Genomic DNA, 23,059 nt, shown 5'->3' on the forward strand with positions numbered 1-23,059 from the left:
ACTGCCTGAGACCATGAGCGGTGACACGATTTCCATCAAGGTGATTGTGAAATGATGTCATGCACCTTCCTGAAAAGAAGGAAGGAGCAGCACCAGAAACTCAGCTGATGCTGGGGCTTCTGATGAAAATATTGTGAGGGAGAAAGGAATGGAGGACACCAGTACTTAGTGAAAGAGACATTATTAAATGTCAGACAATCCTGATGCGGAGGAAGGGCAGACAGCACAGCAAGAGGCCATTGCAGCTGTGTCCAAATGTCTGCAAAGTGTTTCAGAATCAAACAGGAGTAAAAGAACAACACACCCCTCAGAAAGGCTAAGGCAGCAGTGTAGTTTACTACTATCAAGCAACACAGAACTACTAATAAAATTATTTGTAAATGCATCAAAAATGAGAGAAGGGCAAAAGGAAAGGGCTGGCTATTAGCAGGAAGAAGAACTAAGCCCAGGAAGTCTGGTAAAGACTGAAATATCCAGAGCCATTTGGATCAATCTTCACAAAAGGTGATTTTAGCCATATTCTGAATGAAAGAAATTTTATAGTGGAAACAGGAGCACAGGCGTTCGGAAGGGGAAGTAAAATTAAAACGAATAACTCGATGTGAGAAGGTTTGAAATTCGCCTCAGGGATTTTAAGCACCTCTGTGAGCCATGAGCCGTGATGTCTTTGAGTGCACAGACAGACATGCAATGTCCCTGGGAAATGGAGGACAAACACGGAGGCCAGCCTTTCCGTGGAAGAAAGGAAGGCACCGGTAGCACTTTTAGGCTATTGGTAATGCCTGAAAGATATGAAAACAGATTATCTAGAAGTCAGTTGATAGGCCTGAAGTAGATAATAAGATGGCTAAAGGAAATAACAAGGTGGCAGCCAACAAGAAAATCCTGCCCACCTGAGCATTTTCCCTACTAGACCAGTCTGGAAATGGAAGAAAAGGGATTAGAAGACTTCACTCATATCTTCTTCCTATGCTCTCTGTGTGTCTGATGGCAGTCTCCTATTCCTGCCTTGTTCTTCTTTCTCTTCTGAGTTTTCGTGCTCTTCACAGTCTCTCTGTGTCCTACCCTCTTCTCACTTGTCCAAGTTCTTCTCTGGTCCTGCATGTTCCTCTAGTCACTTCAGTCACGACTTCCAAATTTTGCAGCCCACTTCCAGTCTGCATACACTTCTTCCTATTGTTCTTCCCCTTCCCTCTTTCTAGCTCTGTTTCTATGGATTCTGGACAGGATAGCCTGTTTCCAAGAAAACATCCCAGCCTTTCAAACCAGTCTGATATTTACCTCAAAGCTGAAAATCACACAGCTCAGTAACTCTAAACACGGCTTTTTTGGAGAGCATTTATCAAGCATGAGTGGAGTTTTAATGACTTTCTTATCATAATGATATTAATACAAAAAAGTGAAACTTTCAGATTCTACAAAATATCCCATATGAGATTCTAATGATTTGAACATACAAGATTAAATATAAAAGACATTTTTACATTTATAGCTTTCAGCATTTGAAAAGCCATTTCTAAGCATCTACTTAGAAGACAAGTGCAAATAAGTAGTGTTATTGCAGAAGAGTTTTATAAGATATTTTGTTTGTTTTAAGAACATTTTAATCAATACAGTTTGTATGATTTTCTGGTTTCCTACAACAATGGATTTATTTTATGGGCATTTATTTATGTTAAAGATATTTATTCAGCCAGTTGATCATATCCTTTCTTCCTTCCTCAATGTAAGGTTTATCTTGAGGATTGATATCTTCTCTTTTGCGATGTACAAACCCATGTGTCTGTCCAGGGTAAATTTTAACTTCATAATCAACTTTACAGTTTTGTTTAAGCTTCTGCTCCAGTAGAGTGACCTGTAACACAGAATGTTCCATGTTGGCTGAGTACGGAGTTAACATGTTATGAATTTACAGTCCTCAAATTGCCCTGGTTTTTTACTTTTCTGAGAGACAGACACAGTGTGTCCATGCCATCATTTTCTCTTCTACTAATTTTATACCCAAATGCATTTCTGTTACTACACTTCATTTAACTAGGCTTCCTCCCGCTCCCCCTCCCCCCCAATAAAATAGTAGCATGTGACTGTATAAAACTGCAAAAGAGTATACGGGTTACTGTAATAACACCTGTAAAGGTAAAAACACCTATTACTCAGCGTCATCAGAAGGTTCGCATGTAGTGATCACTGTACAAGTTACTGCTGATAGGCCCCACCAAAAAAACAAAGAAAATCAAGGCAAGGTTTTTAATTAATTTGAAATTGAGGGAGGAGAAGCACAGATACAAAATCAGCAGTTCAAAGCTGCTGGCATTTTTGGCAGGATAATTAAAGCCAACATCACTCAATGAGGGCGTGTCTTCCTCTTTGATCCCCTTGGTTGATAATCATCTTTCTCCAGCCATTCCCCACCCAGGCTCCCCAGGAAGGCTGTTGACAGAGTACCAGAAAGGAGAAGCTCTGCAGGACAGTGGGAGAAGGAAAAGGATAGTCACAGGATTTTTTCATTCTCCTGGAACTAGTGATTCCACCAGTACAGGTGAGAACTTTCTTCTGATTTTATGCACCATCAGTATGATTAAAGAGGGTTTTCTATCCTAAACTTGACAAAAGTCTTCCTTTGTATTCTTGTCCTTTTCCTCCTAGGAACTCTCATATAGAAATTACCCATATTTTGCAACAGAAACAGAAAATATTTTTTAGTGTCACTGTAAAACTTTTTTATTTGGACATAAACAACATAAATTTGTGTAGAAATACTGTAAGAGTGAAAGGGGAAGAAAAGTGCAAATTAGTTTTCTACTTTCTTTTAATTAAATATCAAATTACAAAACAAGCATGAAAAGCATTAAAAAGACAAGTATCTCTGATGCGAAACTCACCTGCTCCAATGGGATGTGTTCATCCTTTTCAGCAAAAATGAAGAAGGTGGGATGAAGCAAATTGGATCTGTCCTCAAAGAACCTGATGACACCTAGGGAAGAATGAGCACATATACAATAAGTCATGTTACTTCAAGTGGTTAAATCGCTACCACAACTCTACAGTCAAAATAATGTAATTTTGTGTATAATATATATATAAATAAATAAAGTAATGGAATTAAACATGCTTTGCTTAAAAGTCTCTTCGGTTGTGAGAACTTCCTATGATGTGGGATGTCATCCAGTACAGAAAGACTAGCTCTGCCTGAAAACGTCAGGGAAGAATTGTTACATTTGCCTGGTTCTTGTGGTTTTCTTTAAGCACTTGCTTCTGACCACCGTCAGAGACAGGGTCCTGTGAAAGATGGACACTTCAGAGCTGCTTGCCTCTAGCCTGGCATGGCCATTTTTAAGACTATTGTAAATATTCACCAGTCCATATAGTTAGAATTGCAGTGTACATAGATTTATACTGATATAAATTAATAACAAATTGATATTGTAATTTTTACTATTAAAATATATTTTAATATATATAAAAACTAACCAGCTACCACCCTGGCCACTCTTATCATTATTTCAATTATTACAACAGAAAAATAAAATTATTCATATGTTAGCAAGTAGCACTGCAGAATTGACTCAGCTGATCAGCAAATCAGTGCAGCAAAATAGTTCCCACAATCATTCTGGAAAAACACATTCAACTTCCTTTCACCTCAACTGAATATAAATTGCCTTGGGTTATAGAGAAGTACAGAGTTTTATAACAAAAATATTAAGGGTAGCATATATGCGTTGAGAATAAAAGTGTGAGAGTACAAAGGTTAAAACAGAAAGTTAAAAACAGTTCACATTAATAACAAGGGACCACTGCCAGCAGTAACATTGAGGAATAAGTTGTTCATGCCATGATCTGAAGGGCTGCAGCCTGTGCAGCCCCCAGCCCAGATGAGTCATCAGCAAAAGACCCTCCACAGGACAGCAAAAAGGTTGGAAATCACTGCTGCCGTGTCTTTCCCTGTTAGCCCAGCGGGCGAACGGAGGACCGATGTGTGCCAAATAGGTTTACCAAAACCTGAAAACCAGACAGTGGGCAGCCACCTGTCCTGACTTACACAGACTGAGGTAAGCAAGATACTGTGGCAAAGATCCACTTCATGGTAACTGTTGGCTCCTAAAAGATATAAAAGATGTACCCAGAAACCATTTTGTCATCACCAGCCAAGAGGAACCTGAGCCATAGGGAGGCCTTGACATTTGGAGTCCCTTGTATGCCATGTAGCACAGAAGCAATCGTGGCCATGCCACTTGAATGCACAGATCTTGCTGGTTATGATTAAGTGCAAAAATGTGAGTGTGCAAAATCAAATTGCTTAAAGATTTTATAGAATAAAATCACCTTCTTCCATAAGATGTCACACTGAATTTTGTTACAGGAATATTCCTACAGAGTAAGTTCCTGCACCAGTCACGTCTGCTCAGAACATAATAGGTATTTGAGACTTACCATAGAGGGACACCCCCGTCTTTAAATTGGGATTTTTCAGCATCAGATGTTGTACTGCTGCTCCACCCCAGCAAAACCCAATGACACCAATCTTCTTTGCACCACATTGCTCCCTTAGATACTTCAGGATGACATCAACCTCTCTGAGACATGTAAATGAAAGCAAATTAAGGCTCTAGCTCTCTTCCCCTGGCCTCCAAGGTGGCTGCTGCTCAGAGCTGCTGGCTAGGCATCTGTCTGCTTGTGGGAGGTGATAAGTGACTCCTGGTTTTGCTCTTTACTTCACTTATCAAACTGTCTTTATCTCAACCCATGAGTTTTCTTGCTTTGTTCCTCCTGTTCCCTCCGCTGTCCCTCCTGGGAGGAGTGGCGGTATAGGTTCCTGGCTGCTGTCTGGGGTCAACCCACAACTAGTACAACTAGTGTACTACTAGTCATTTCTAAAATACAAGAGAAACTCCAGGGGAGAAGAAAAAGGAGAAAATCAGTCTTCCTAGACTCTGTTACTGGAACCTAAGGTGATTTTATAACCAGCAGTCCAATTAATTTCACAAATGGCAATAGTGGACTTATAGGCTAACACAAATAAAAGTTTAAGACACACAGCCCATCAAGAGCATCCCATGATCACAGATGTGACTATAGGTAAACTATCTCTCATCAGGGAGACAAATATTTAATGAAATTGTGGAAGTAGATTTGAGATTGTTGCTTCAAAACCAGCAGTAACATACAATCAAGCTACACATCAGATAAAAATGGGAATAATATAGCTAGAAGAATGGGAAAGTCGTATTCTTTGAACCAGCTGGGATCTGGTGGGGAGCAGGGCCAATGTTCCCTAGTGTTTGGGGACTGTGTTTGCACCCTATCTAAAATGCACGGAAGTTGTGGCTACATGCAGGAACTGAATCAAACCGAGGTGGAAGTAACAAGCTGCATTTTCTAGCCTTTGACGGTTCTTTTCTTTTGAGTCATTCATCTCACTTCTACCCTCTGCACAGGTAAACAGTGGGTGCTTCTATTCTTGTTCAAAGTTCTACTTTTCTCCAAAAAGTACCTCTCACATAATCATGAGCTTGACCCACAAACTGCATGAAATTTCTGGGTTTGGACATCCGGCTGTATTTGACCCATTAATAATTTAGGATCTAAACCTGCATCCTTACTGAAGCAAAATTCCCTACAAAAGGAGGTTGTACACTTGCTGGATAGGGAACAATGATTGTACTTGTCTATTTTGCCGGCATTTCGGGTTTTCAGCCAGTCATTGAAAGTTGCCCAGTCATTAGAAGGTTTCCAAGCTTCTTGTCCCACAAAAAAATCTGGGCAGATGGCTCTGCAAGAAACATGAAAACATTTTATGCCCATGAAATAATACTGATAAAGGATTAAAGGGAAGTCCGTGTGTACTACACAACAAATTAATTTTGTTGAATATACATAGAATTTAATCTACATCAAAACTGTACAGCAACCCTCATTATTTTTCTACATCTAATAAGGAGACTTAGCATAACTTCTAGATACATATTGCCCTGTTAAAATTCATTAATCTGACAAATTGTAAACTGCAATTGAAAATACTTTGTTTCCTACTGAATGTAAACAAACAAACAAACAAAAACCCTACAGTTTACATGGTACATACATTTGGGCTAGAGGAAATGCTAATCCTGTAATACAGGAAAGAGGATACCCAATATGGGTTTTTCCATATTGGAGGACTTATTTCTTTCTTTGACACAAGCTGGTACACTTTACCTTCATGGAGTGACTTTCAGCTTCTCTGGAATTTTTACTGTAATGGCAAAGTTGCACAGATGCTACATTGGGAGGAAGGAAGCAGGCTGCTTTGGGTTCATGAGGCGTGAAAGATAAAACCAAGATTTTTTCCTGTTTGGCCTCTCTTCCTCTGTGCTTGCCTACTATCTCGCTGTGGTAGGACTACCCACCTATGTTAGACTTCTTACACTGTTTTAAGAAACAGGAAGCTCTTCAGAGAAACATGTAAGGGAAGCCTATGAAATTATTTCTATTTGTATGGTTTATATAAATTCAGGAAATAGTTGGTTCAACAAACTTCCTTATTAAAAAGACACTTTGAAAACAGTAGCATTTCTTACATGTATCCATTAGTTGTTAGCATATCAGCCATGTATCTGGTATTCGGCAGTTGCCACCCAAATATATCATGAATCACAATCACAGCTTTGTCTGTGCTGGCAGGTGGTTTGCAAACATACGCCTTGATGTGCTCAACTTGTACCTCCTGCCCACAGCCTCCATAGTCAAACCTGTCTCCAATATCACATGGGCAGGGCCTCGATTCATTAGCCATGCGTGATACTGAAGAACAAAAATTATTCAGTTGTGAATACCACAGCATACCATACTGAAATAGATCAAAACACAGTAGTATCATAGACTTCCATTTTTGAATCATTACAGTGACACTCTGAACATGCTGATTACTGTTAGACCTAAAATGCAACATTAGTTAATAAGCCCACTGGGGTTTTCTTATAAACAATAATCTCATTAGAATTACTTATATTATGAACTCTACAGAGGGAATCTGGTAGATAAATAGGACTTCCATGCTCTACAGTAAGTAATACAGTAAAAATTATGTTATGACCAACCAGCAACACAACCATCACAAATTATTTAAATAGCAATGAAACCAGTTCTTTCACTCTTCATCTTGTGTATGTCCTTGTCAGGAATACATAACTTTCTTTAGCATGGACTGTAAAGGCTTAATACAGGACTTGGTGTTTTCAAAAAAAAACAACCAACCCAACATGGCTACTGTGTAGAAAGATATAACTTACTCTATTACATATATTATATACATAATTACACTTAGATTAAACATGGTATTTTTCTTCAGAGACTTAAGATTTTCCATAGCTTACTTTTCCAGTGTCAAGAAATCCTTTTTCTAACCACCTTCAGCCTCAGCTATTGCAAACTTTTGAAGGAGGATACTTAAGGGAAGTGCCAAGAAAAATATGCCAGCAAAAGCCAGAGTATAAAATTGTATTTATTTAATAATTAATAAGGAATGCATTCAAACTCTAAGACAGGAAAAAAGAAAACTGAACATAACGAAAAATTCCTTCAGTTGAGGCAAATGTTTTATCAGGAATGTAACAGTAGGGTATAGTTAATTTTTTACAAACTATTGCTTAAACTAAAACAAGCAATTCACAAAGGTCAAAAAATGCCAGCAGATTCTAACAGAGATTTATGTAGCATCTTGGTCTCAAGTTAATGATCTTATGCCATTGACCTTACGTGCACAGAGCATCTGCAAATTATTAAAGAACACAAAGAGAATTTAGATAAAGCTTTACCTAAATGCTCTATCGATAATTTTTGTGTACTAAGAAAACTTTGCTACTACAGAAAGAAGGATGTTCAAACTTTACTATGTTGAATACACTGACAGAGAAATGGGAAAAAGCAGATTACTGAACAGTCCCTGACATAGTGGGACTTAAATAGCTGTGGCACTAAAAGGACAGCTTTAGGAAAACAAACAAACAAACAAGCAACCCTACAACCAGGAGTTTTGCACAGATTTCCAGAGACCAAGATGCTCTGGATTGGCAGACTTTAAAATTCAGACTATCCCAAAAGGTACTAGCAGAGCTAGGGTTGCAGGTCCTGTGAGATTTCATTTTCACAGATCAATTCAAGACAAGCTTTATTGTGTTCAAAAGCTGTATTAACTCTGGGCACACATATATACTAATCCTCTACTATATTTTTTTTAAAAAAAAATAAGCCACACCCACCCAGAGGTGTTTTTTTTCACATGTTCTAGTCTCATGTATAAGACTTGTGATTTAAAATAAATGTACCACAAAAGAAATATTAATAGGTAAGTATATAAGACAAAATACAGTTTAGAGTTGATAACTAACTTTCCATTCACAAACCATTTCCTTTTGATTAGACTAAAATCAAAAAAATATAATAAACCCAGAAACTTAATATTAAAGAAACATACATTTCAGAACTCCAGAAACACAAATGCAATACCTTCACCAGTCCTTAAAGGCTTTAGTTGCAAACATTTCACATTAGCTGACAAAACGTAAAGCAACATCTAAAACATAAAAAATTTAAAGATGCAGATATAGCAGCTGAGGAAAAGAGCTCCGGACACAAGCCTGTGAGGAGTAGTGTTGGCTTGTGTGGTTTATAAGCCATACAGACTTCGCAAGCTTTGTAGCGTAGTCAAAACGTTCCAGTGTTTCAACATTTGCCATAGTATGCATTACATACAAACAGGATCTTCTTCCATTTCTAAGATGTTACTGAAACATTCCTTAAAAATTAAGCCCCCTCCATACATCCATCAAAGCTATTAGTTTATATCTGTAAACCCATAGCCTTGGTGTTCCACCACCTCCACCTGCAAGTACTTGAGCATTTATTCGAAGAACAAACAGTAACTTCGTTTTTCAGAAACATGAACCTACAACCAGAGAAATATGAAGATAGTGCTGTGCAGCTCTTTCACTTCCAACAGACTCTCCTGAGTCCTCCTCCTGAGAGGTCTTCCTCACCTCAGCAGGGAAAATAACAGGTTTCTGAACCATCATCTCAAACATTTAGGGGAAAAAAGTAGCCCCCGATAGCATTTAAATCAGCATGCACTCTTTAAAAAAGCACTTACATAAAAATGAAAGTCCCCGGAACATGCTGAGTCAGACCTCAGCATGCACTTGTTTACATTTCTTAGGAGGAAAAGCCATGAAAGTTTAAAAAAACCAAACAAAACCAATACATACCTGTAGCACAGCGAGTGTGTGAGATAGTAGAGGCGAGTCACAAGAGTTCAGCGTGGATGGTTAGTGCTGAATGTGATCCCAAAAGGAAGTGCTAACTCAAAAATGAAAGCGGTGAGTGTAAGCATCAGGTTTCTTCAAATAAGAGTTACGTAAGTTACTGCCCTTATCTCTGCGTATTGCAGAGTGACAAAGTTGAAAGTTCTCTCTTTTTAAAGCCGTTGATTTTATTGCTAGCATAGGCAGGGTGTGCTGCTGTGAGGAGCACTGCAATAGCTGAGTACCAAAGCCTCTTTTTAACTTACACAAAATGATATTGAGCATTGGAGGTCTTTTCAGCTTAGGAAACATATTAATGTAGCTGACCAATTCATTTAGACGATTTCTTTTTTTTAAAGGGTGCTCCTTTGTTTTTAAAGGTCAAGGTGGTATCACTTTTAAACATTATGTTGGCATTATTTCCTCAGACTATTTATCCATTGGTAAAAGACATATCTAAAGTCATCAGAGGTGTGAAGCAGTGAAGTAGAGTTATCATTTCAAAGCTGTATACAGATAAAGCTTATATAGTATGGGGAAAATATTTTCTCTTTCAGAATGAAAATAAATAATATGTAAAAAGGTAACAGTTTTGTAGACCACTGTACATATAAGTGTTTAAAATACATTTGTATCCTTTCACAGGATATTTTATACATTTTTTTTCCTTTTGAATTAAAGTGACTGCATGATCCTTGTATCCCTCCCATACTAATGATTTTCTTTTTTTTGGATTATTAGGATTATTCTGTAACAAGCTTTATCTAAGGATATTAGCAATCCAAAATTCACTGTTTCCTCAGAGGCACGTCTAAAAAGAAGCACTAAATGCATTTTAGCCTACCACACTTTTGCCTTAGGAAAGCAACCAGCCTTACAATTCAGTCCTCATGTGTAAGCTGTTTTCCCGTGTTCTAAGTCAGTGCTTTTTATTTACAATTCCAAAAATAAAGTCAAATTTTTAAAAAGCCTACCAAAGAACTCCAGAGTGAAGTCATAAGGTTCAAAACCCACCCTTTTGTTTTGGTCTGATTTTTTGGCTTTTCCCACTTGCATACTACAAACAACACATTATAGCATGCAGGGAGCTTCATTACTCCATAGCAACTTCAAAGAACAGTAGTAAAATACATGAGAGAAAAAATGGCAGTTTAGATCATTCCTAGAAAAGAAAAAAGACAGCAATGTATGCAGAGCCTTCTTGGCTTAATCAATGGAATTGCTTAATTACATTTCCACTCTCTCAGTCACAATAATGTGGCTCTGGAAATTTTTCTTTACACATAAGACTATTCCCCTTTACCATAATACTAACATTAAACTCTAGAAATTAAATGGCTTTTACTTTGATATTGTTTCATGTTCCTTGATAGGCAAGCCATGCAGCTTTTTTACTTCAAAGTCAAAACTTAATTCAACACATTAATGACCTCTGTACATGCAGTTGGTTGCAGTTTGTACTGTAAACACATACCTGTTTTGGATCGCGCATTTCCAACTCTTAGTGACTTACAGTTCTCATGGTTTGGTTGTACTTGTAGTAACTCGTAGCTACCCTTTCACTTCAAACAAACGCTGCATCTCAGTTTGGTTTTTTCTTTTTGCTTAGTCACGGTGTTAGTGTTACAGAACACATGCCGTTTCAGTATTTATGAATGACTGCTGTTCTTTAAATATATGCCCTGATCGTCCTCTTGCACATTAGGCTAACCTGCTAATGCTAATGGAACTCCACTAATCTTGAGTTATCCAGGTTTTACACCAGGGTAATTAAGGTACAATAAAATTCCAGACTTCTACACTCATCTCCTGCAAAAATGTGTTATGAGAGCAGTATCACCTAGGTTAACAGCTGGATTAATACATTACATATAGATGGTATTGTATGAAGAACAACAGTTAATAGGCAGCTGCAAGCCAGAATTCTCTGAAGACCTCCCCATGGGAAAGACAGAGGGCCATTACCAGCATGTAAAGGAGGAAAACATGGATGGGAAAAAGCAAAAGAAATTAAAATCCCATTGAGAAAGAGATGGTTAATTTTTACATGAGACACACCACAATGTATGTTGCTCTGATATTTAATTTCAGAGATTGTCTTTAGTAAAATTAAGACTTTCCTAAATTACATTTTCTCCCCATTAAAGCACATAGCAGTCTTTATTAGTAGCACTGAGAAGGTGAAAAGGGACATAACATTGTTTTCTTTTTCTTACAACTTTATAAGTACCAGCACCCTGTGAAGATACTAGGCAGCTGGTTTCAAACTAATGAATGCAAGCCTTTCTCCCCATGAAGCATAAATTAAACCATGGAAGTCACTGTCATAAAATGCACTAAAGGTCAGCATTTCAAGCAGGTTCAAAAAGGGTCTGGCAAATCCACAGAAGCTAGGTCCGTCCATTCAACACACTGCTCCAGTGCCAACATCCATCTCAGGCACAGCTCGTCCTGAGCAGCTGGCTGCCAGATCGTGGAGTGAGAGGGACAATTCCCTGCACAGCCACTGCTGGCCCCTGACGGAGGCTGGGCGATGACTAGATGCAATCTGGAGCTGATGCAACACTAGATTTTTCTCGTATCATCAATGGGAAAATTATGTAACAAGACGCATTATGCAAAAATCATGTACCGTTTCTTCTTTAAGCAGCAACCATGGTTGTAAGCCACACATTAAAATGCCTTGTCTGCAGATTGCACTGCACTTTTGAATTCCTAAACTGACCAGGAAATCACCTACAGTGTTTCACAGAACCAGAGGTAATCTGAGAAAGTAGTACTCCATCTGGACAACCTTAGCCACAAGATATGCCCACTTACGTCACCTGTTAAATACGAATCCGCCACCACCATACCAATCAAGAAAGCCTAGTCTTTCAAAATAAGTTTCACCAAGCAATGTATTTGTGTCCCTAAATTTTGAACTTGTGATTTATGTAGATTAGATGAACAGTGGCCATAATACACAAATAGATTAATTTAACATTAGTCTCATTTCAAACATTCAGATAAATCTCAAGGAACTGGAGAATATTAAAACATGACACTGCTAAGTGAAATCTAAGACTTCTTCAAAAGAACATAATATGGAAGTATCCATTAGAATCTACTGACAAAAACATCTAAAATAATCTGTTTACTTATTTGATTTCTATTTCAACAAAACTTCCCCTCAGTTTTCTAAAATGTGTCATCAAAAATCTGCACAGTGTATTACATAACTGGATTACAATTTAAGTTGCTTGTTCTTCTATTAAATGTATTTATTCAGTCAGTTGATCACATCCTTTCTTCCTTCCTCAATATAAGGCTTATCTTGAGGATTGCTGTCTTCTCTTCTGTGATGTGCAGAACGATGAGTTTGTCCAGGATAAGTTTTAACCTCATAATTGACTTCACAATTTGTTTCTGTAGCTTCTGCTCCAGCAGGGTGACCTGTAATAAAGAGCACAGTCGTAACTATATCAGTATAGCCATATTACACATGCTACCACTCTTCATCTTATTCATAATCCAACTCCCTAATGTATAATTCAGGCTAGAAACTAGTAACCAAGCTTCATATGGGCAAAACAAAAAGTAAAATTATATAAAGAAAAAACAGCTTTGCAGTAAGGGTCTAGAAAATTTGTTAGAATATAAAGGCAGGTCAACAATCTGCAAAGATATGGACAGAAGTACTTCCTATATGTGAAATATATAGCAATGCCAAATACACTACAACTGAACAAAAGCTTCTAACAACACCTGTGGATGGAATGTGGTGTATCCTACATGGTTTATGGGTTTCTATGACCAATAGAAAACAGTATCATCCAGCAAAGGATAGCTCTCTGAGTACAATACTTCAAAAAAGCGATGACATTTTGATAAAGCTTTCTTACCTGGGTTACTAGCCATACTTTTACAAAGGAACGAGGCTTAAGAAGAAAAAAAAATATCTAGTTTTCATTCTTTGCCTAGGTTACATTAGCCTTCCTGTTCTGTTTTGCCGCATTCTGCTCCATTTTTCTGCTTAATTTTTGGCCTTCAAGCAGTATCATGAGGCTGAGTTTTGATTCCGAATTCTGGATGGAATTTTAAACATGCAAAAATGAAAGAAGACAGAGGTTATTAGCATACTTGATGAAGGGGAAAGAAATCATCTTTCTCAGCAAAAATGAAAAACGTAGGGTTCAGTAAAGTGGGTATATCATCAGAATTCTTGATTAGTCCTAGAAAACATTAAAGAAACAAAAAAAAAATCACGATTGACTTTTAAGGTGAAATCCAGCTTCAAATACAGCACTCTGCTTCTGCAGTGAAAAGTTTTCAAGTCTCATGCAATATGCAGCCATACACACTAGCTTTACTTTCAAGCTACTGTAACCATGACTCCTAGTAGAATACCTTCCAAGATTGTAAGTCTATTTAAGCCATTTTCTTAAGATACAGACAATATCTGACTTAATAAGACTTGAAAAATACCTTCTGTGCATACAAGCTTGAATGTTTTGACTGGCTGGGAAAGTCAATGCTTTAGTGAATAGTCCAAAATTTACATTCTGAGAATGTTAGCAAAGGGCAGCTTAGCTATCCCAACTTCTTGAGCAGAGCATAAGAGGAAAGCTGGTGTTAAAATAATCACAATCTAACCTCGCAGAGCTACAGCAAAAATAATACTCTGCTCCTAAGAGAATTTCTAGCTCTGCAGCATGCAGAGCAGTAGTAAACAGGAAAAGGGAGCTAAATCAGGAAGGTGACCAAAGGACAACACATATGTCCGTCCAGATCTGAAATAGAGATGTCTGCTATGACCCATTCTGAAACTAGGAGCAAAAACCTTCACCACTGTCTTCGCGTAATATCTTCCCTACTCAGCTGAAAATACCTCTCTTCATCAGCTGACAGCCTGGTTTGAAGAAACAATGTTCGATCAAGTACTTAAGCAATATAATATGCATGTGTACCTGCTTGTATTACATCCCTGTATTTACCTACCATAGAGAGATACGCCAGCCTTTAATTCCGGGCATGTCATTATCAGGTGAGATACAGCAATACCACGCCAGCAAAAACCAATGACCCCTAATTTCTTTGCACCATGCTGTTCCTTTAGATATTTAAGCACAGCATCAGCTTCTCTGGAACATACAAGCAAATGAGAATTAAGCACCCATTGTAAAACCAGTATTTGAAAATGTGAAAAGAAAATCTAGAGATGCATAGAAGATACATAAAACATAGAGATCCCTATATCATGCTGTTACTATATTTTCTTTCACATACTTTAAATAAATCATTATTTCAGACCAATGGTAGGGGTTGCTAATCTGAAATAATCAGAAAGAGAGAAAAAAAAAATAAATACCTGAATGGAATTAAATAATAATGCAATGTGATCAACATATATCAAAGGAAACCTAAAGAGATGGAAAGTAGATGATTGATTAAACACCTATCTAAGGGTTAAAAGAAGCTGATGAAGTTTTGCTTTGTAAATGTAGATAGAAAAAGTAATAAAACCTCTCTAGAGAATACTATTCGTTAGACAGTCAAAATGCTGACAATAACTGTAAGCTAATCCCATATATTTGCTGCAGGAAAGTCAATGTAACAAACAAGGTAGATCTTTTCAGAATTTATAATGTAGCTTGAAATACACCTTACCAAGATTCTGTATTCTGAAAAAAACACATTTACCCCTGAAGCAGATGTCACCATGCAGAAGCAGTAAAGAGAAAGTATTGGTGGCAGTTATATCACCTCAAAACTATATTTTCAGCCCCAGTTCCTTGCCCCCTGAGGCACGCAAGCTATACACACCCTTAATACATCAGCCTCGCAAATACCACATCATCCACCAACACACACAGACAGAAGAAAATTAAGTGCCAAAAAATTCTTTCTTCACTGGAGCTAACACTTGAAACGTGAATCGCCTGTAAGAAATACCAGGCAGAGCCCAACCCTTCCTCCCCATTGCAGCAGACAGGGGACAGATTCCAAACTAAAAAGTTTCCACGACAACTGACCCCTCTGAGAAAGGAGGGGAGCTCTCTGGAAAGGATTCAGTTATGTCTCCCATAACCTTCTTACCAAATACCTGAGCCCAGCAACCTTCAATGTAGCTACTACCAAAGTCCAAGAAAGATATTTGCTCTCCCAGGAAGTTAATTAGTTTGGTCTCCAATTAGACTCATCACTTCTCAGTATTGTCTTGCCAAGAGTTTCCTTCTGTGCTATCAAGGCAGCACAGCACCTCTGCTACTGACAGGTCTTTGCTGATAAGTGCTTGGGCAGCATTGCACACAGGAGGGGAAGACTTGATACTCCTCTTGGCTCCCAGCACCCTGTCCCCTGGGGAGCCGCCGGCCCTTAATGCACCGTGACAACAGATGATCAGCCACCTGGGGCCAGTTACACTGTGCTAGGCGCAATCAAAAACTAATTTCTTCCTTCCATACAATATCTTAACATACCAGTCTGTTACACAGAGTGAGACTCAAGATGAGAACTAGGCTTTCTCACTGCTTGTGTCACAGGTCATTTTTAAACCATGCTTTTTGAGGCAGAGGAAACAACTTGAAGTCTATAACAGCTGATGTTATCAACATCAGTTGACAAAACTCTTCCCTAAGCCACTGCTGAGAGTTGTTCTTGAACTCTATTCAAGGCAAAAATAAAAGGTCACTGATTCCATCCACTTTAAGGAGGCATTAAAAAAGACCACCTTCACTGGTAGATTAGCTGCATCCAATCTCAAACAAACAAACAAACAAAAACAACAACAAAAAAAAGCAGTATCTGACAGCAGCAGGCAATGGGATATCCAGTTCCCTGACATCTTGTTTATTTTCCTAGTATCTTGAGTTTTCAGCCAATCATCAAACTTGGACCAGTGATCAGAAGGCTTCCACGTTTCTCTTCCCACAAAAAAGTCTGGGCAGATGGCTCTGCACACACAGACACACACACAAAAAATTGAAATTGAATTAATTAATCAATCACTGAGATTTTTTTGACCCTTCATAGCATGAAAAGTTTCTATCCAGGCATAATTTTGTTTTGATTTCTTTTTTCTAAGAAAACAATGTTTTTAAATATCATTGTTAACTATTCTACAGAAATGCCTATGAGCTTTAGAAATTATTTATAGGTATCTATATATGCTTTTTTCAATTACTAAACCACATAATTTGTGATACAAATCTGGAAAATACAAATATTTTTATCCCTAGTATTTTACCTGCTGTGAGTACATAATTTGAAACTATACACAGTAAACCAATAGATTATCTTGTAAAAGATTATCAGACTAGGTCCTGATTATAACAATTATAGATTTTGCGTACAACATAATACCATTTAACATAAATCCATTATTAATGGGTCCCACTTAAACAAAGACAGTTAGATACAATAGTTATTTACTGCAGAGCGTATTATAAGGCTTGGAAAAAAACCCAAGCACTTGATGGACTGAGGTCAGCAAAGACCAAGTGAAGAGAAAATGTGTGGGAAGAAAGGGAGGAGCATTTTTCTGGGGACATCATCTGGTGACTGGAAAAAGGGAAGTACAGTAGGAGTCCACTCAGAACTAAAGACTCCCTGTGTCACAGGGGTGCCCAAATCCTGGCTCAGGGTGACCTCAGCTGAAATGTGTTGTGTGGCCAGCAGCGGAGTTGTGGTGGTGCAGTCACTAGTGGATAATGCCGTCTCCTCATGCAGAAGGAAACAAGCATGGACTCTGGAGGCTGCCAGCACTAGGTCACCCCCAGATGCTGCTGGGTGTTCTCCCAAGTCCAGCCCACAGGGAAACAATGGGATCCCTGGGAAACTATGATCATCATTCACTTACTGAATGCCTTTGGCTCTTTCCGTCCTCAGACACACCGTATGTATCTTAATGATCACGGTGAAATGACTGGATCAGCTTGGCCTAAAGCAGACCAAACTATGTTGCAAGCATTTTATTTTTTTTCAATGGTGTTTGATCATTTCTGTGAAAAAAAACAACAGTGACATCCACAGCATACTGGTGTTTGTAAAGGTATAGGTATAGGCAAAACTGCACAGCCTTTGGATAAGTACCTGTCAGAAGGGCAGAAGGGCTACGTATTGCTTTGAAAGTGAACCTTCCCAAGACCAGGTAGAAGAACAGGTTCTTCCCCACTCAGACTAGCCTGATAAGACACTACAAGCCACCAGTCTTAATGTGGTCTCTGAAATACAGCTCTCATAGCTGCTCATCCACACTAGGAAAACATACAGCTATTTTCCTCTCAATACCAGTACCAGTTCAGCAGCATCTTAAAGCAATCAGGGAAGACATGCACGGCCTCTCTTCATTCAGTCACTGCTACCTGAAAACTCTCAGCTCTCCTCCTGCCTTGAGCAATTGAAACACCAGCATTCTTCCGTTGACCACTGTGGATTAGCAGTACAGGTGGAGGGAGGGAAAGAAGATATTACAAAACAAAGTATGACGTGGCATGAATCGCAGGAGAAAATTAGAGGAGGTAAGGTAGTGTGAAGACATACCAACTCATCAGACACTGGGTACTTTTGACTGAGCGGACTCTTATTGTAATAAGGAAGCACACTGTCATACTAGTGATTTGCCAGTATCCTGCACAGCATGAGAGGTTTACGTCCAGCCTCATGAATGATTGCATTTGGTCACAAGACAAACATATTTCCAATCACACAGCAGAACAGAGGATGTCCAGTCCTCAGGAAAGACAGTAGCAAGGAGCAGACTAATGACCAGTTCATTGTTCCAGTGTATCAGAAAATCCTAATCCTCACAATGGTAGTATCCTTATGTTGCAGAGACACAGAGCTCCTTTCAGCTCCACAGGCAGATCTCAGCCACATGGCAACTGTCTGCTGACGTCTTCTCTCACACTCCATAGACTGAGAATAGTTAAGGCACCAACTCTCCAAACTAGACCACTACAGAATTAGGTGGAGGTTTGCTTTTTGGAACTGCAGGCCAGTCTCAATGTTTGTAATGTGTACTGCAAATGGAGTACCTTGCAGCGTATCCCATTACTGCAAGACATGGCTGCATTTTGGAATGTAACTGCTGTAGGGCACTGAAAATGAGTGTGAAAGATTTGTGGGGCGAAGGGGATTGTATTTAATACCCCTTGTGTGCATATGAAACGTTCATATGCACGTATTCAGTGTGTACATTCAATATCATATTCAAAATACATGACATTCATTCATATTTCTGCCAATGACAATTTTTTTAAGTACGTCATATAATTTACCTTGAATGACTGTTTACTTTTAAAAGATTTCTAAAAACAGAATACACACTTCTGTTTCAGAACATATTTCGAAGCCATCTCACATTGCTGGAAAAATTATCAGAATCACTTTTTACTGCATCATGTTCTTAATATTCTATATATTCTATATGTGCAGTCAGTTCTGTAAACAGCAAATTACAACGGAAGCATACTGTGCTCTGCATCATTTCACAGCAATGTTCCTTTGTGGTTTTGAATTATGGAAATACATCACTCAAACTGCCCTGGTAATAGTTTAATGAATGGGAGTAACAGTTCTAACATAAGGCTAGAAATCATAAAGAGTGGGATTTCTTGGAGAAGAAAAGATTTATTACATGTATCCACTAGTCGTTAGCATATCAGCCATGTATCTGGTGTTTGGGAGTTGCCATCCAAATATATCATGAATCACAATCACAGCTTTATCTGTGCTGGCAGGTGGTTTGCAAACATACGCCTTGATGTGCTCAACTTGCACCTCCTGCCCACCACCCTCGTAACCAAACCTGTCTCCAATATCACATGGGCAGCGCCTCAATTCATTAGGCATCTAGGAATCTGCAGGAAAGCAAAAAGGACAAACAGTAATATAATTTATTTTCAGTAACAACTGTAATCATGGATCATAATCTTCAAGCAGCCCCCACAGCCCCTTCCAGACACCTAGTAATACCCAACTGATACTGCAAGTTTAGAAGTTAAAGCTCCAGGTGTTTATTGTAAACAGGCTCTTGACACCAGCCCTCTCTGGCTGCCATAAATATTCATGAATTCCAGGTCAGTCATCACAGCGCCAGAGTGTGGTAAGGCCAGAAGAAAGGCTTATGTCAGTCCAGCATTCCTAGCTTTCTGCCTGGAGCAATCCAGTGTGTGATAACTACTATGTGATGTCCCCACACACTGTGCTTCATAACAATTCCTCTCACGTGGTCTTACATCTCCTCTTCACAGGCCGGCACCTGGTAACCCCACAGTCAACACACTGCTTTTCTGACTACCTTTTCTCCTCAAGTTTTCATCGTGCATGTCCCCTTTCCCTTGCTCCATGGGGAATCCAAGGCTGCTGCCCTACATGCACTTTTCTGGTCCTTTGTACCACCTGCTGCATACAGTCCTTTCTCAGGGAACCCATCATTAACTGACATCTCTAAAAGTTCTAACAATCAACTCGAGAAAGTAAATCAGCAGAGGGTTTTCTCTGAGTTACGTGCTATGTAATCTGAACTAAGAGCGGTCAGAGGAATACAGAGACGTACACCAATGTTGTGCATATAACAAATTCTCATACATCGCAGATACGTAACTTCTCTCTAGAGGTATACATTTTAAAGGACAAACTGGAAACTGCTCCATTTCTCCTCAAGTGAAGAAAGGTTTCTGAAGAGTTTATGACCAAAGAGGTCTTCTCAGAAGAATTCCCCAAGCCCAGCTTAATTTCTTGTTCCTTTCAAGTGGAGATAGGCCTCTGTAGCATCTCTTTAAACCCAACTAACTTTTGGTGCCCCCCCACCTCTTTCCCCTCCACCAAGCAGTAGGTGGTCATACACAGAGCCTTTTTTTCTACCTTAGTCTGATAAGCTGTTTAACCTAGGCCTGCCACCACTCTTAAGCAATAAAAATGGCACCGTTTGCTTACTAACAAGAGCTAGTCTCTCTTCCTGTGCAAATGCATGCGCTGGAATGATATTCCTTGGTCTGGCTGGTCCTGTTACTGAAGTGAAATGCAGCATGCTGGCAATACAAATAAAATGCACTCTTCAATGCTTAACTATTCTTTGTTAGCAATATATCTAAACTATTTATCCCCTTCTAGATTTTCTAATTCAGACAGATGTCAAATAAGACCTTTAATACACTCCCAGTACTCCCTGCCCTCTTCAATTTCTCTGCAAGTGTGTAACATGGTAAATGGCATTAAAAACAAAACAAGAAAACACAGTAAACAAGAAAACAAATTACCCTGAATGCTGCCTCTTTACACCAGTTATGCTCTTTTCACAGGACTATGTACTTTGCAGTGATACATGGAGAGGTTCCCAGCACCAAGAACTGGCCCCCTTCAAGGACGTTTCCCAACAATGACTTTTCCGAACAAAGCTTGCCTCCTGACCTTCTGCAATCAATCACCACATAATCTCCAAAAGATGCAGCTGGACTTTAACTTGCCAGTTAGACTGACTGACATTACAATGAGGCAAAAGTACCTTTTCTAAATCTCAGGCAAAGCAAAGGCCTGAGGCTTTAAACACACTCTGTATAACTGGCCAGATTTAGAACAACTCTCCTACCATCATGCTTGCCAACTGTTTTCCTTCACAAGCAGTTCATCTGAGCAGTAAACCAACAAAAATTGATTTCTATTTAAGTAAAAGACTTCTTTCTTTTAAAACATATCTGTTTAAATATATGTTTAAACACAAGCTTTGTTTAAACTAAAATAACAGTATTTAATAAACAAAACCAATGTGCTGCATCAATAAGTTTTTTTAAAAAACTTAATGACTCAAAGAATGTTTACAAATTATTCACAGAAAGCAGTAAATCATCTTGTATTGCTGAGGCTATCCCTACAAACAAGCCAGAAAGCACAGCATAACCTTCCTTTGAACAGAACGTGTGCTTGGTAAAAAATACTAATTAAACCAACATGGACGCAGATTTCCAAAATTACGTAATAGTTCACAGAAGGGATTAACAGAGATGTTGAGTAGACCATGAGCAAAACACTATTTTTCTCACCACACCCCACTGAATTTACATGGTACAGCTAAAAACACATTTAAATAAAAATTGCAAGAACCTATGTTTTCAAAGTTGCTTGTTAATTGAATTCTAATTTTCACCTACATGTAATTCAATCACCACAGATTTAATGAGCAGAAGGTTGTTAGTTTAGGAATCTGACTGTATTCGCAGTTTAGATCAACTCTTTGCATTTGTGAAACTTCAAATGAAATACAGTTCAAACATGTCTTCGTTCAGACACATGAAGACTTTTAACGTACCAAGTACTCAGGCTTGATTTCCACCTAAGAAATCAGCTGCACTGTCATCTCTTTTGACTTTTTTTTCAAAGCTTCATGAAGTGTAAGTTTCACCATGACTTCAAAATGCTGCATATCTTGCCTTTTAAAAAAAAAAAATTACCCACTATACTTTACATTCTCACAGTTTTAGACACTTTGTCACATTTTATCAAGCCCAAACAAGATATCTGGCATTTCCATTGCCTTGATTTACTCTTCCCAGTTTCCAGATTTAGGCTATCACATAAGCGCCATCTATAAAATAAAGCCTAATAGCAAAACAATTTTGTTAAGACCCAGTTTAGGCAGAGTCCAATCTCTGAACTTCTAATATTGCGGCCATAGCACAACAGCATCTGTGCTGTTCTCCCACCACAGTGGCAAACCTAGGGCTACAGCATCAACAATGAAATAGGAAACAAGGCTCAAAACAGCTCTAGTTTGAAACACTTCTGTGCTTTCTCCTTCATCCCTCCATTTATTCTTCCCATTACTCATAAACACCTCATCAGCCCTTTTCCTGCTTCCTCTGTGGCATGCCATCAGGGCAGCAGCTCCCTGTTGCCTCATCCAGGGAGCTCTGATCCACAAGTGATAGGAGTGCCAGACATGAAACTGGAAAAAATGGTCTCCACTACAGTCTGTATCATAGCAGAGGCTTTCCCTACCTTTAATGAGCACTGGCGATGCTTGGATGGCAGAAGTTCAGATTTACTAGGTGCTATTCTTTGAATGCTACTTCTTCAGTGATATATATTTGGGTTGCCTAAGGTGCATCCCTCCTCAACTGAGTTTTAGTTTGCTGAGCCATTTTAGTGTTATTTTGCACTATTTGGCCAATCAAGTTTAAATAACAGAGAATTGTGAAGAGATTAACTCAGCATTTTGGAACTAATACTATCTGTCATGGTTAAAATCCCCTTAAGCAGTTCAGTATACCTCTATTTATATTTGTTCATATGAGGAAAAAAGATCTTACTCACGATGAGCAAGCATAAACAGAATACCCTCAGGGTACAATTCAAATCATGCTTCTTCCAACTCATTGGCTTATCAAGTTTTAATGATGTCCCAAGGCAATCTGATTTTGCCACGTACAGGAGATAAACCGATAAACATTCAGCCGTGCAAAATGAAATTCAGGGTGTGACGATGTGTCATGGCCAGGGCTCCCTCTGAATCGAGTTCCAAGGAGGAGGTGGCATCCCTCCCTGTATCATAACCCAGCAGGCTGCAGTGCCTTGCTGCACGCAGGGGCAACGTTCAGCAGCTTCGCTCACTGCAGCTCCCCGCTTAACAGGAAGGCAGGTTTCCTGGCAGCGGTGTACCTTTACTGCGGGATTTGCCTGGGACCGCTCAGGGTGTTGATTATTGTGGTTGGAGCCCCTAGAAAGTCTGTTTCATGACAAGCAGGGAGAGGGGCTCCACCTCGTGGGCATCTCCTGGAGCAAGTACGGCCGAGGAGATGTTA

General features: G+C 38.9%; 2 protein-coding genes across 8 annotated transcripts; both read right to left on the reverse strand.

Annotated features, from left to right (window-relative positions):
- Positions 1-1,550: 1,550 nt before the first annotated feature.
- On the reverse strand, positions 1,551-16,009 carry CMBL (carboxymethylenebutenolidase homolog). 3 transcript variants are annotated; one of them, XM_080382061.1, is made up of 9 exons: positions 15,357-15,522; positions 13,163-13,345; positions 10,753-12,713; positions 9,243-9,333; positions 6,561-6,783; positions 5,666-5,773; positions 4,435-4,577; positions 2,883-2,974; positions 1,551-1,855 (listed from the first exon to the last, which is right to left on the reverse strand). In XM_080382061.1, the coding sequence occupies exons 5-9, from the start codon at positions 6,773-6,775 to the stop codon at positions 1,676-1,678; spliced, it is 738 nt and encodes a 245-aa protein (XP_080238187.1). In that variant the 5' UTR covers positions 6,776-6,783; positions 9,243-9,333; positions 10,753-12,713; positions 13,163-13,345; positions 15,357-15,522; the 3' UTR covers positions 1,551-1,675. The 3 variants fall into 3 exon arrangements, with proteins under 3 accessions (XP_080238187.1, XP_080238188.1, XP_080238189.1); XM_080382063.1 differs by lacking the exon at positions 1,551-1,855 and adding an exon at positions 1,867-2,460 and having other exon boundaries at positions 15,357-16,009; XM_080382062.1 differs by lacking the exons at positions 10,753-12,713; positions 13,163-13,345; positions 15,357-15,522 and having other exon boundaries at positions 9,243-10,700.
- LOC308061714 (carboxymethylenebutenolidase homolog) lies at positions 13,352-23,048 on the reverse strand. Of its 5 annotated transcripts, none has more exons than XM_080382071.1 (5): positions 22,257-23,048; positions 18,898-21,688; positions 16,070-16,213; positions 14,259-14,401; positions 13,352-13,492 (listed from the first exon to the last, which is right to left on the reverse strand). In XM_080382071.1, the coding sequence occupies exons 2-5, from the start codon at positions 19,110-19,112 to the stop codon at positions 13,392-13,394; spliced, it is 603 nt and encodes a 200-aa protein (XP_080238197.1). In that variant the 5' UTR covers positions 19,113-21,688; positions 22,257-23,048; the 3' UTR covers positions 13,352-13,391. The 5 variants fall into 5 exon arrangements, with proteins under 5 accessions (XP_080238197.1, XP_080238200.1, XP_080238201.1 ...); XM_080382074.1 differs by lacking the exon at positions 22,257-23,048 and adding an exon at positions 17,624-17,687 and having other exon boundaries at positions 18,898-18,978; XM_080382075.1 differs by lacking the exons at positions 18,898-21,688; positions 22,257-23,048 and adding exons at positions 17,624-17,687; positions 17,802-18,890.
- Between the last annotated feature and the right edge of the window lie 11 nt (positions 23,049-23,059).

Source organism: Falco punctatus, assembly GCF_963210335.1.
Source record: "Falco punctatus genome assembly, chromosome: 3".
Lineage (NCBI taxonomy): Eukaryota > Metazoa > Chordata > Aves > Falconiformes > Falconidae > Falco > Falco punctatus.